This window comes from Populus alba, chromosome 14 (assembly GCF_005239225.2).
Source record: "Populus alba chromosome 14, ASM523922v2, whole genome shotgun sequence".
NCBI classification, from domain to species: domain Eukaryota; kingdom Viridiplantae; phylum Streptophyta; class Magnoliopsida; order Malpighiales; family Salicaceae; genus Populus; species Populus alba.
Window position 1 is genome coordinate 8499884 of NC_133297.1, and position 13733 is coordinate 8513616.

At 31.6% G+C, this 13733-nt stretch overlaps 3 protein-coding genes across 4 annotated transcripts; 1 reads left to right on the forward strand and 2 right to left on the reverse strand.

Annotated features, from left to right (window-relative positions):
- The first annotated feature begins 926 nt into the window (after window positions 1-926).
- LOC118041149 (protein COP1 SUPPRESSOR 2) lies at window positions 927-3374 on the forward strand. 2 transcript variants are annotated; one of them, XR_004686257.2, is made up of 7 exons: window positions 927-1086; window positions 1184-1387; window positions 1481-1604; window positions 1874-1947; window positions 2209-2366; window positions 2617-3010; window positions 3144-3374. XR_004686257.2 is itself a non-coding variant. In XM_035048318.2 (6 exons), exons 1-6 carry the CDS (start codon window positions 998-1000, stop codon window positions 2781-2783), a joined length of 816 nt encoding a protein of 271 aa, XP_034904209.1. In that variant the 5' UTR covers window positions 927-997; the 3' UTR covers window positions 2784-3129. The 2 variants fall into 2 exon arrangements, 1 of the variants encoding a protein (XP_034904209.1); XM_035048318.2 differs by lacking the exon at window positions 3144-3374 and having other exon boundaries at window positions 2617-3129.
- Window positions 3375-6249: 2875 nt separating this feature from the next.
- Window positions 6250-8840, reverse strand: LOC118041148 (uncharacterized). Its single transcript, XM_035048317.2, is given in 6 exon segments — window positions 6250-7025; window positions 7027-7089; window positions 7176-7249; window positions 7494-7640; window positions 7735-7781; window positions 8705-8840. Coding segments are annotated over 5 exon segments (420 nt in total). The 5' UTR covers window positions 7771-7781; window positions 8705-8840; the 3' UTR covers window positions 6250-6925.
- A 3503-nt stretch (window positions 8841-12343) lies between these two features.
- Window positions 12344-13517, reverse strand: LOC118041147 (germin-like protein subfamily 2 member 4). The gene is made up of 2 exons (XM_035048316.2): window positions 13027-13517; window positions 12344-12908 (listed from the first exon to the last, which is right to left on the reverse strand). The coding sequence occupies exons 1-2, from the start codon at window positions 13130-13132 to the stop codon at window positions 12361-12363; spliced, it is 654 nt and encodes a 217-aa protein (XP_034904207.1). The 5' UTR covers window positions 13133-13517; the 3' UTR covers window positions 12344-12360.
- Window positions 13518-13733: the final 216 nt, after the last annotated feature.

Consider the following 13733-nt stretch of genomic DNA (forward strand, 5'->3'; position numbering starts at 1 on the left):
AACGAAGGTGCAATGAGTTAAGGATGATAAAAAAAAAAAAAAAAATTACCATTGATCTGGGTAGAGATGAATGGTGGCAAAATCTATTTGCGGGATTTCGTTGTTGGAGATCAAATCAGTGCCAAAAAGGAGGTAATGCCAGGATTTGATTGCTTCTTTGAGTCGCCACAATATCCTTCTAGTTCTAGCCCTGTTTCTAGAAGATGGTGATTATCAATGGATTTAATGTGTGCTGCCATTTCACTGACCCAGTCCTGCAATAATTTCAACAAGAGCATGCTTTGTTAATATTCCCCCATTAAATTTTGAATTTTTTTCTTTAAATTAATATTTTTAAATATTTTTAGATATACTAATATTAAAAATAAATTATTTTAATACATTTCAAATGAAAAAACACTTTGAAAATTTTAATTATATAAGATTTGAACATGAAAAAAAATATTAATACCACAATGAGCTATTTATATTAAACCTTACCTGGGTGAATTTTAAAATTTATTGACTTGAATTGTTTAATAATGTAAGTTTATATTGTTTGATTTTATATAAGTGATTTGATTTGGAGCATGATTTTTCTTTTTTTTTCTCTCTAAATTTTAGCAATTCATATTTATCTTTTATATTAAATATGTAGGTAATTGACAAGTATATTGTATATACCATTCAATTTTCCTTTAGTTCTTATGAAATGTCTGCATAAATTTTATAAAACCTCTGAATTAAAATAAATAAATGTACTAATTCAACTTAAATCTAATTGTAATTTCAATTAGAATTTGAATACCTTTTATTCTGAAATGAAAAAAAAAAAATCAAATTCCCCGCTGATTGCAAGACTCTAACGTACTGAAACGGTGGCGTTGAAAATGAAAGTGAGAAAGAATGAAACGCTGCGTTTAGATTGGGTTTCCGCTGAACATCAATGTTACTAAAACGTTAACATTGACAATGAAATTCCAGAATCGGCATAAAGGGCAGGAAAATAGAGACGCGGATGATGCAGAAGAAGAGAAATTTCAGGAAGAGGACTTTCGAAGAAGATGAGCATAACAAAGCATCAGACGACGACGAACAAGAAAGGAGGTGAAAAATAAAATAAAAATAGATTAAATGCAGTTTCGAGAAATAATTAGGGTTTTCAGTTTTAAATCGATTTAATTAATTAATTAATGGATGTCAGATTGGCATTAGAAGAGGTGAAATTCCTGCAGAAACAGAGGGAGAGGAAGTCAGGAATCCCTGCATTAGCAACAACTTCGCAAACTGCAACTACAGTAGCTGCCAAATTAACCGAAAAGACCGATGGAGATGGCGAAAAAGAAGAGCTTGTTCTTCAAGACACTTTTGCTCAAGAAACTGCTGTCATGGTCGAAGATCCCAACATGTACCTTACCTACTATCTTCTGTTTCTTTACAAATTTATTTTTGAGGTTTCTTCATCCTGGGCGGTTGTGTTTGTCTTAATTAAAACCCACAGGTTGCAGTATGTTGAGCAAGAATTGGCCAAGAAAAGAGGGAAGAATATTGATGCAGCTGATCAAGTTGAGACGGAGTTGAAGCGTGCTGAAGATGAATTATACAAAATTCCGGAGCATCTTAAAGTGGGTAACTTGGTTTTAGTACTAAATATTTCTCCATTTACTATTTATGTTGATCATGCTTTTTTATGTCTCAATTTTCAAGAATGTTCTTGTAACGTGGAACTTGTTGTGAGTACTTTTTTTTTCTTTTTTTGAAAATATGTATATGTACTTGCGTGTGTGTGTGTTCTTATGCTTTTCTGAGATGCTGGTTATCTTTACCAGGGACAATCTGATATTACTTTCACTCTTCTAACTGTTTCCTTGAACTTCTCACTGCATGCTGTCAGGTGAAAAAGCGAAACTCAGAAGAAAGCTCTACTCAGTGGACTACTGGGATTGCGGAGGTTCAGCTACCCATTGAGTATGCCTGCCTTTTTAATTTATTAATAAATTGTGATCTGTGTTTTGGCGTATCTCTTTTGGCATCATTATATTTGGAGCACAACCATGCTCTATTTGCTTCATGAAAGTGGAGTGTTTGCCTTCAAGGGCAATCCTTATCTGATTTGTTTTGCATCAATTCTGTTACTGCATGATGTAATGGGCATTATAGAAAGAGTTTCTGAGGTATGGCTTGACTGTCTATTCTCAATAAACTTAATAGCTGTTTCCTTGGTTGCAGATATAAACTGAGAAATATTGAGGAAACAGAGGCAGCCAAAAAGCTTCTACAGGAGAAAAGGCTAATGGGTAGACCAAAATCAGAATTTAGCATCCCTTCCAGTTACAGTGCTGATTATTTCCAACGCGGCAGGGATTATGCTGAGAAACTTCGACGAGGTTGCTGGCTGTTTCTTATAATATTGCACCCTTTCATCATATGCGTGGATTGGTTCTTTACTTCACCCCATCTTTTTACTAAAATCAAAATCCAGGTCCTGCAAGTCTTGAATGTGTGGGCTGTTTATATCCCTATATTTCTTACAACCTTCTCAAAAAATATGCTTGCTCCATCTTTTGATGCTCTTGAGTGATTTTCCTTTCTTTTCCTTTCTTCTTTTGTTTTTTGACCATGAAGATGAACTTGCAGATCATCCTGAGCTGTACAAGGACAGGAGTTTGCAGGATGATGCTGTAGCTGGATCCAAACCAGCTGATAACAGCACTGATGCAGCTGGACGGAGGCAAGCTGCAACGGATGAGTTCATGCTAGAGCGCTTCCGAAAACGAGAACGTCATCGGGTCATGCGCAGATAGCATGCACTTCAAACATGCAACATTCTGAGAAAAGTAATTTGGCAAGGATGGCTCATTATTTGTTGTAACCTTTGCTGCTTCAAAATGTTTTCTTAGCAACATAAGATGGTATGGTCACTGCAACCACTCATAAGATTCAACTTGCTTGTATGGTCATGCAGCAAGACAGGGATTGGGTAATTAGATTGGAAAGGTCACCAATCCCTCGTTTTGCAAATAACTAGCAGGTTAGTGGTTGGAACCTTACACTTATGGTGAATGTGCATTTCCTTAGCCACCAACTTTCCGTTTATTATGAACTGCTTTCTGTTTGAGAAATCAGGATTCTCAAGGCCTTTTTTGTTTTTATCCTTTTGCCAGCTCGTTCAAATCATGGTTGTCAATTGACAAATTGAGGTCGACCGTACTTTACATCTATAAGGTATGGGTAGAAGGTTGTGGCAGAATGGGGCATGGCTGTAGTTTTAATTTAATGTTCTAGCGTGTTTGGCTTAAGCAACCTTTATCGTATGAAGGCTTTGGTTTTTCTTTTCATCCGTGAAACTATTTCAGCTGTTTTAAAAATAAGAAAGTGTAGAACCGTGTTTGTTCGCATCTGCATTGCAGCGCAGATTATATGATAATGTAGATTAGCTCTAATGAAATAAAGCCGTGCTCGATCCATTTGCCATGGCTATTATAGGTCCAGATTAAATGATCACATAAACTATACCTTCTCGCAAAAGACCTGATGATGATGATGAATTTACATTTTATTTGAATTATGGCTTTATTTATATTTAAAGTTATCATTTTGCATAGAACATGCCAAATTTTATCATTGATTTTTTTTAGTGTACGCTAAAGTTTCAAAATGATTTTGAACTCGCACAATTAAATTTATTATCTTAGAATTTATCTTTGAATGAATGAAGCCTTCAATAATGCTAATAATTCAAAGCACTTTTTTAATTTTACCCTTATTATTTTTTTAATCTATAAATAATCTTTTAATTTTTTTTTCACTCCACTATCATTTTAAAATATATAAATAATCTATCAAATTATAAATATTTTTTAATTTCACTCTAATAATTTTTTTAATCTTTCAAATCTAGTTTTTATTCTTTTAATTGTAATTTATGTTGTTTGGCTAGATTTTTTTTTTTTTTAAATCAAATTTCATTCTCCTTGGGTTTTTTTTCTTGCAAATTTTTTTCTTATTTTTTTTGTTTTCATTTTATTTTTGGCTTTTGCTTCTTTTTTTTTTCTTATTAATAATTTTTTATTTATTTTATTCTTCAAAATTAAATTGGTTGAGAATTAAGTTTCTTGATTAACTCAAGTTTAAAATTTTACAGATTATGAATTTTAAAGGCTAAATAAAGTTTAGAAGACTCGTACGAGTTTACTTGGTTATTTTTTTAAAAGGTGATGTTTTTGGTACTTTTTTGTACTATTATTTTTTGTGGTTTACCTATCATTGTTTTCAATTTCACTTTCTAATATTTTTTTAATCTATGAAAAATTTATGAAATAACAAATGTTTTTTAATTGCACCTTTATTATTTTATTATCTTTCAAATTTGATTCTTATTATTTTAATTGTTATTTATTTTGTTTAGGTTTATTTTTTAAATTGTTTATTTTTTTACAAATTTTATTTTCTTGGATTTTTTTCTTTGCTCCTTTTTTTTTTTGTTTACAAGTTTTTTTAATAATATTTTTAACGATTTCATTATGAGAATTAAGTTTGTTATTATTGAATTTAGGTCCATAATTTATTGATACAAGTTTTAAAGATTAAAGATTAGATAGTTTAAGTTTAGAAAGTTTGCTCCTTGTTTTTTTTATATATATATATATAAGTTGAGGTTTTTAGGGAGTTTTGTTTTTTATATATATATATATATTAGGTTAGTATTGGGTTGTTTGATAATATAGGTAAGTTTATATATGAAAAAAAAATTATTTATTTATGGAATTTGAAATTTTTTAACCTAATATTTTTTTTAAAAAAAAAAATTATTTGTTGTTAGTATAAATTGTGCTCGGCTCGTGACGAATCACGGGCACACATCCAGTTACATACTAATCAGTTGAATATATTTTAGGATTATAAAACAGTCATAAATGGGGGATGGTGATTGAGAGAATTCAAGCGTATGTCGGTTCAAGTTTTCTGAAATTTGGACGAGATCCAAAGCTACTACGTTGTCGTATCCGTTGTACGTACAGTTGAGACGCCACTAATTTTCTTCCAAGAAGACAATAAATTATAATCGCAAGCATTGTTGTCAAAATTGCTATTCCTCTCAACACAAGTCTCATTTTCGAAATAGCTATTAACAAGAAGTAATTGACAAGGAAAAACCGTTATTCCTCTCCTCACATGTTACTGCTCACTGGAACAATACATGCTTCTGTTTTTTACTCTTTTTTTTTTGTTTTTATATTTTAATATTGAGTTTATTAAAAATTAAAATTTTTATTTATTTTGATTTTTTTATATGGATTATTATGTTATTATAGTCTTGAAAAAACATCCTAGCATTAAAATAATGCTCTGTTTACAATCTCTATATTTTGTTATATTATTAAATAAATGAATTATTTATTATATTATTAAATCAAAAATAGTTCTGAAAAAATATAATTAATATGAATTGAGTTTCAAGATTAATTTTAATTTATTTTATATATTGTTATTATAATATTAAAAAAATATATTGGCATTGGATTGACTTAATTTTTTAAGCATTTATTTTTTTTATCATATTATTAAATAAAAATTAATTCTAAAAAAATATAATTATTAAAAATTAGATTTCATAATTTAAATTAGATTTAATGACACATCAAACTATTATTTTTTATCCCGCCGGATAGAGCAGGAATTGTCTATTGATCCACTGTTCATATAATTCTTTTCCTATATGCTATCCTGGTTAGGCAGACTTTTGTATACTATAGTTTTCTGATTTGTAGCTGCAGGAAAACATATAAACAGAGAAGGTATACTGTAGAGAGAACATCCTCGGTGCGGCAGCAGTCATTTCATATCAGTGGACTGACTGAGGTACACATTCTTCCAATTCAGAAGGCATACATGTACTGAAATAGAGAAAAGTTAAGAGCATATTCGTCGTGTAAATCTCTTGGATCAATGTTGAATAAGCCAGTAGATTGGTTAATCCATTTACATTATACGAGGAACCATACAAGAACCTCTCTTCGTATCCCCTAAGCTCCTTATACATAGATCTAAGAGAAAAGTCTTAAGAATTTCTGCAGCAGCAAAATTTCTAGAAGATAGTCTATACTGTATCTTCTAGTTTAATAAGATCCAGCACTGAAAAGAAAGGTACCTTGTTTTGTCGCCAAAGGAACATTCTTTCATTTATTCTTGCTGCACAATCTAGCCAAACCCGTACATTTGAACTTGGGTATCAGCTCCTCCACAAAGCACTTGCAACAAAATAAACAGCCGCGGATCAGTCAGCAACAAAACAAACACCAAGTATTTTAAGGCCACAGAAAGCCACCCAGCTAAAAAGAGTAGCTGCACCTACGCTCATTAACTTATTCATGAACTAAGCAACCATTCCACATGCAGGTGTAAGAGGTCCACCACAATACCATTGAAACTCTAACTCTTAAGTGCTCATGGTTTTTTTGAACTAAGCAACCATTCCACATGCAGGTGTAAGAGGTCCACCACAAAACCATTGAAACTCTAACTCTAAGCTCAGCCCAGAAAACATTGTGACTACAAATAAATTTTACTCTTGCTCTAACTTTTAACTTTTTTCACCTCAAAAAATTCATGAGCACACTGACTTTTAGCTCCGCTCTAATGTGACCATACAAACTTTTGTTGTATGCTGCAAATATGCTTCCTATTTCAAGGCATTTCGAGGCAATAGAAATCCCCACACTCACCCACCCACCCAAATGCCCCCCAAATGCTTAAGGCAAGGTTCTGAACTGGGCTCAAACACAAGGCAAGCCCGTGCAAGCTGAGCCTAGCAGCCAGATGTGTAGCCCTATTGCAGCTCTAATTCCGTGGCGAAGTACTTCTGAGTTATTTTTTTCCTCTAGGGAAAGAACTTGTGTTTATAATGAAAACATTGCCAAAAATCCACTTGAGCTGGTGAACAAAATTACATGGGCTCTTCTTTAAAATTACCTTCAAGAGTCAATGTGAGGGTTTTGGAGCACGTATCTAGCATTGTGCAGGATACCACTTGCCTCCTCATTTGAGGCATCAAGCAACCTCAATTCTTTGATCTCCTCCTGCCATTTCTCCATTTGCTCCTTGTGTATCCTGTGGCCACTCCATAAATTATAGAAAACATTGAATAACCACTGCTGCAACGATATAAATTGCATTTAATAAGATGTAGAACTCACGAAATCAAGCGTTCTTCAAATTCATTACTCAGCTCCTTAAACATTGCCTTTCCTGATTCCAGTAACTCAGATACCTACATGAATTAATAACAAAAGAATAAAATGTTAGTAAGAAACAAAAGTGCCTAGACATAAATATCAACGAAAGGGACATTGCTGGTGTATATAAATTATCTCCTCCCCTTGGTACATTTGGTTTTTTTCTTCTGACGACCAACAAAGGGAGGTACTTTACATGCAGGAATTCATCAATGGCTCTTCGTACAAAATACTCTTAAGAAATGGGACGAAAATAAAGCAGAATTGAAAGCTAACTACAATTTGGGTGAAGTGTTCAATCTTTTCGAAAATGTGAGCAATGTTCAGTTCCATCTCTTCAGATCCCACAATGTTTGTCTCAGTTTCTTCCTTCTCTACAATCACTAGAGCTGCTCCATCTATGACCTCTTGTCCATTCTCATCTATCTGAAAAATATTACAATCAAAAGCTGCCACAAAAAAAAATACAACTTTGCATTACAAGTAAAGGCTTTGGAAAGTGAAGGACAAACAGCCATACACCATGCTTCATGCGCTTCCTTGACTCGCCTTCCATATCCGTTGTTGCTGGCCAAAAATCGTAAGATTCCCTCAGTTCTATATATATATATATATATATATATATATATATAGTTAAATTGGAAGAAACACATAAGCATGCAAAAAATTTAAAAAGAGAAAATAGGACAGAAATGATGTCGAAGAAAATGCCCACAGGTATCTGTTCAACAAATACACAGTATCATGAGATATTTGTTACTTAAAAATAATACCTTCAAGTAATTTTCTCTATAGCCAACTGCAGGAGTGGCATGTTTCAATAACATTTTTGAAAGTATAAATAAATGTGGAAATCACACGGCATCGATCATATGGAGCTAATAAGATCAACAACTAAACACTATTCAAACACGAATCCAGGCAGAAAGAAGATAGCATACGCATTTTACAAAATCTTGCACTTATAAACTCATTACAAACAATCAGGACCGCATTATAACAGAGCTTATAACAGCCATCATTGCAAAGAACATTACAAACATGAAATTGTAAACGAAAGAAGAGATATAAAAATTTCCATGGAAATGATTGCTTGCTTGCAGTGTAAATCCAACAAGTCCTTAATTCACCAAAAAATACATTTTTGTAATCCAAGCTAAACGCAGCTATAATCACAATAATTTGTATAATTATCCTACAAAGTACGATTCTGTCTATTCCGATCACTAGATAACTAAAAGATGAGACGATTAAAATGCGAGTCAATTCCTTGTGGCAGAAAAAGGAAAACAAAACCCTAAATTATACAGAAATTGGAAGTAATATGAGCAACTGATGATAACTAATAATTCTTTTTATATACAATATTTCTACTCGAGAGAGGAAAAAGAAATAGATGTACGATAAAATATCGCTAATACGAGACCGGATCATCTACGAGCCAAACACAAAGTGTTGTTCTTAAATTTAATATACAGAGCGTGGTTTACCTTCAGTAGAATCGCAGCTCAAACAGAAACTGAAGGCTGCAAATTGTTCTCCAACTCTGAAATTTGCCACCGGCGGTGAAGGGGAGGCACAGAGAAATAGAGAGATTTTTTATGGTTAGAGAAGTGAAAGGTTCGAAATAGCTTTCCAATTCCTTTTTAAAACTTTGGTACGTTTCGGGATGCGCGGGAATTATATTCGCTACTATCCTCGGGTTAAAACTATGACGTTTTAATACTTTCCAATTTCTTTTGTTTTTCTTTGAATAGTAGTACATTAATGCTAATAAATTTTTTTCTTCATTCAATTGGATAATTTTTAGAAAGGTATATTTGCATTTTTGTTCTTCAATTTTACGTGGGTGATGTCAGCCTGCCACTGACAACAACAGTAATTGTTAATAATCATTCTAAAAAGAAACATGATATATAATTAAAAGTAATAAAATTAACACTTTTATCTTTGATACAAAGCATTTGTAATACCAGTAATAAATTATAGTTACCACCAATTGGTGATAGTGAAAAATAATATATATTTTTTTAATTATAAATTTGACTAATATTTTAATTTATATATGATAAAGTTGTGAAAAATCTTAGATTAAATTTAGTTTTTTTATGATTATAATTTTAAACCAGTGAAGTGACTAGATTTGATTATCGATCCATAAATTTTTCTACAAAACAAGTTTTTTATAAAAACAAGTTATATTTTTTATTAATTATCTAAGTTGTTTTTTAACCTGTTAAATTGATTGAGTCATATTTTCCATGCATATTAATTTTATGAATAATTTTGAATTTTTAAGGTAGTAAAATCCTAAACTAAAACTCGATTTTTTTTTTGGGAACTTTTATCTTTTTATGGAGTGAATAACTAGATGATTTATGAATAATGTTGGTTTAAAGAGGCCTCGAATTGAATTTTAATATTTTCTAGGACGTTTCGTTGGTGAGTGTGTTTGCTTTCTTTTTTATTATTTTAGGATTCAAAACTCAGGAAAAATCACGAGAAAAATTTATCATAAATATATTAATTTGAGTATATATAACTTACTAAGGATTTATGCCTTTATGCAAAGACCAATCATGGAGTCTTAGGCCACCATCAAGCATCAGATTGTGAGACTTAAATGTGCGGAGGTTACCTCAAAAATATTATGATTACCACACGAAGTATTAAAAGAAAGCCTTATTTAACCATGAAAAGTGTAATTTAAATACTTCAGTTATAAGTTTGTTTTTTTAGATATTATTAGTTTAAGTTTTATAAATCTCATGGCTACTAGAGATTTATATTATCTTTAACTTCAAGATTCATGAGATGAATTAAGATATGCACAAGTTAGTTTGGATATCTATATTAATTAAAATAAAAAACAAGACCTTATTTTAATATAACAAATCAAAATGGAACACTGTAGTTCTATATTCAATGGCACAATGAATTAGAGCAATAAAAAAATGAATTTGCCTCTTTCAATACAAAAGGTGGTCCTGGATGTTGGGGTTGGGGGTGTTCGGGCTTTATACCTTTTTATGCGCAATATAAGTACTTGATTGCTTTTAGAATAAAAAAAGAAGAAGAATTGTTGTACGAGGGCTGTTTCGGATTTTTCAATTATAAATGCACAATAAAATCGTAGGATGCCCTTGCAAACAAAAAACCTTTAACTTTCATCCAGGGTTACTTTTGTCATTTTACCTTAGTTCTTTTCTATAATTAAGGGTACTGAGGGGAATATTAAATATTATTAAATAATTAAGTGTACTGAGGGGAATATTTATACTTTAATTTATATTAAATATTATTTAAAAAACAAGTTGTTACACATGTGTCGTTGCATGGGTTGTATTCGTGATCTTATTACAGTGCATGTGGCATCTCTCAGAATTTAAATGCTAGCTTCTAGTTCGGTGTTTGAAATGTACTGCGGCCCTTTTATTAGTAGCTAACATGTGTTGTCAACAAACATCCAGTTCGGTATTAATTACCTTTCTTCCTTTTCTTTTTTTTCTCCTTTTTTTTTCCTTGGTTTTCATGTATGACTCTCTAAATTTACAAAGCAACTCCTCAATTTATTTTTCCTTTGAATTTGGTTGTTGTTCTATTGATTGTTAATTTTTTATTCTTAGCCTTTTTGTAAAGTTTTGATTTTTTATTATTTTATTTTAATCCTAATTTATCATATGTTGTTTTTTCCACTTCCATCCTCTTTTTTTTCTTGACTTTTTTGTAAAAACTTTATTGGTTTTCAATTTTATCATTCGATTCAAATTTATAGTATATTAGTTTTTTCACTTTAGTTCTCATTGTGTTGATTTTTTTATCATTTTGTTAAAGTTATTTTTCTTTTCAATTTCACTATTCAATAAAAAATTCTGTATTTACCTTTTAATTTGTTTTTTATTATGATTTTTATCCTTATTTTGTTAATTGCTATTTTTTGTTTTGGATCCTTTCTTATAATTAATTTTATTTTCATAATTTCATCATTCGATGTTTTTCACAATTATGGGTTTAAAAAGTTAATACATATTGAAATTGTTTTTTACTTATTTTCTTTTTTGATTTTATTGTCTGACATTAGTCTTTTTTATAAAAAAAAATTGGCTTTGTGGTTTTTTTATATATTTTTTTATATCATGTTATCCCAGTCTCATAACTTGAATTGTGAATTTCTTCTTCTTTTTTCCATCCATTTATTATTGTTACCTATTTTTTTTTATCATCTAATTCAAATAAAACCAACTTACTTGACATAGCTAAAACTATATTTTGGGTTATATTTTTTTTTTATTTTTTTAAAATACGTTTAAAACACCTAAATAGTTTTTTCTTTAAAACACGTTTACAAAATTTAAATTACTTTATTTTTAATGAAAATCCATTTTAATTGTCATATAATTAAATACAAAAAATTCAAAAAACCTTTAATTTTTTACTTCTTACAAATAAGATTAACCTTTCATTTTAGTTTTTAATCAGTGTTAATATTTTTCAATTCATTTTATTAAACACAAAATAATCCTTTTGTTTTAAAGAATAAATGAGATAAAACGCAAGTGTTTTCGAATACCAATAAATATTTTATTATTATTTTAAGAATATGGTATTCCAAAGTCAACTCTCATGCGTTGAAATTAAGTTGCTATTCAATTAAGTTTTAAACAGGTCATCCATACCAATATTGTTGTATTTATAAAAGTCTATTTTCTTGTGATTAGAGAATCTTTGTATAGTAACTTAGAAGGCATATTTATTTACCAAAAAGGCTAGGCATCAAAGGTGACGCTTGGGCACAAAAAAATATGGTAGGGTGTCTTATGTCACACCTAACGCCCCAAATCAAAATAAAAGGAGAATTGTAACTTCCAAGTCAAACCATATTGGACTCCTAATAATGTAACTTGGCTCATAATTCCGTGATGGTATCATTATTTCTCTTGCTCTTATTTTTAAAGTGATGCTAAAATCAATTGATATTCAATTGCATTCATATATATATATATATATATATATATATATATATATATATATATATATAGAGAGAGAGAGAGAGAGAGAGAGAGAGTTATATCAATATCATAGAGACTTCATCGTGCACACTAGGAAATAGATAAATTTTTTTTAAAAAAAAAAAAAAGAAACAAAATTAGGACTTCTTGGGGGCAAGCTTGGTTTTGATCTTGTCAATCTCCTTGGTGCCAACTTGGAAAGCTTTAGTCAAGACATTGTCAGGAACTGCTGGGGTTGAAGTAAACAATGTCATGGCAATGGACTGAGTACCAGGCAGCTGACTATTGAATGCTGCAATCACAGAGGCTTCTTTGTCGCCATTGTTCTTCTGGAAATGAACTAGACCTCTGGGGAACACAAAGACTTCGCCTTTCTTGACAATCTTTGAGATCAACTTGTTTGCAGTGGTGATGAATCCAACATCCAATTCACCTTCCAAAACAAAGATCATTTCGGTGGCTCGGGGGTGAGTGTGAGGCGGGTTAAGGCCATCAGGTACATAGTCAATACGTGACAGTGACACGCCTAGTGTGTTTAGGCCTGGGATTTTCTCAACATTGGCTCCTGTTACAAGTGATCCTACTGAATTGTTCACTTTTCCTGGTTTGGCCAGACCGTCAAAGAAAAAATCAGCTTCAGTAACATTTCCCTCAGCCTTGCATGTAAACCCGTTCACTTTAATTCCTGCAAAATCAAGTATCTTATCAGATTTAATCATGCCAGTCGAGTCTTTGTACGAAGATCATGGCAGTGTTCTAAGAGCAGGGAGAACCGCTTTTAAACAAGGCTACATGAAACATACCTGCAAGAGTATTGGCCACACAGAGGTCTTGAAGCATGTCAGGATCATATGCAAGGGCACTGGAGATGACAGTAAAGATGACTAGATATGTGACAATAGCTGCCATTTCTTGCAATGGAGAAGGGTAGTGCAGCTATCTATCAAGGAGACTTGAGTTATTATGATGCAAAGGAAGAACAGTTGCAGCTCTGGTCTCGATGTGGAAGCACTATCTATACTTTACAGTCTCTGTCTTGGGCATAAAAAAATGATTCTAGATACGGTTGTTTGGAGAAAGAGACGGGGGTGATACAGAGGCATGGAAACTAGAAGGCCTTCAACTTAACTGCAAAGCAAATCCAAATACAGGAAACGATTTTTTCTATTCTATTTAGACCACAATCAATATCTGGGTTTTTTGTGGGTCAAAGAAATTTATTTAGAAGGGAAGCTATAAAAGAAATGCATAGCTTGAACGAACAGCGAAAATAGAAAGCTTTCAAGGATTAGGTGACAGATGGGTGATTCGGCCTCGGGGTCCACATGATATATGGGAAATTGGGACTGGGAGAGTCGAAAAAGGCCCTGAAAAAACAACACTTGCCAGCACCAAACAAGAAACAAGGAAATTGGGCCCTTGAGATGGGACAGCTCTACCACCGCACTTTAGTCTTTTCTTTTTGGAAATTCACGTGTAGCTTGATAAATACATAATAAATTAAAAAGGG

Bases quoted from the DNA above. Each gene is read 5' to 3' on its own strand.
- LOC118041149 (XM_035048318.2), top strand. From the start codon at position 998: ATGATGCAGAAGAAGAGAAATTTCAGGAAGAGGACTTTCGAAGAAGAT. The intron at 1,388-1,480 runs GTACCTTACCTA...TAAAACCCACAG, and splicing joins ATGGTCGAAGATCCCAACAT to GTTGCAGTATGTTGAGCAAG. The intron at 2,367-2,616 runs GTTGCTGGCTGT...ATGAACTTGCAG, and splicing joins TGCTGAGAAACTTCGACGAG to ATCATCCTGAGCTGTACAAG.
- LOC118041147 (XM_035048316.2), bottom strand. From the start codon at position 13,132: ATGGCAGCTATTGTCACATATCTAGTCATCTTTACTGTCATCTCCAGT. The intron at 12,909-13,026 runs GTATGTTTCATG...TTGATTTTGCAG, and splicing joins TGTGGCCAATACTCTTGCAG to GAATTAAAGTGAACGGGTTT.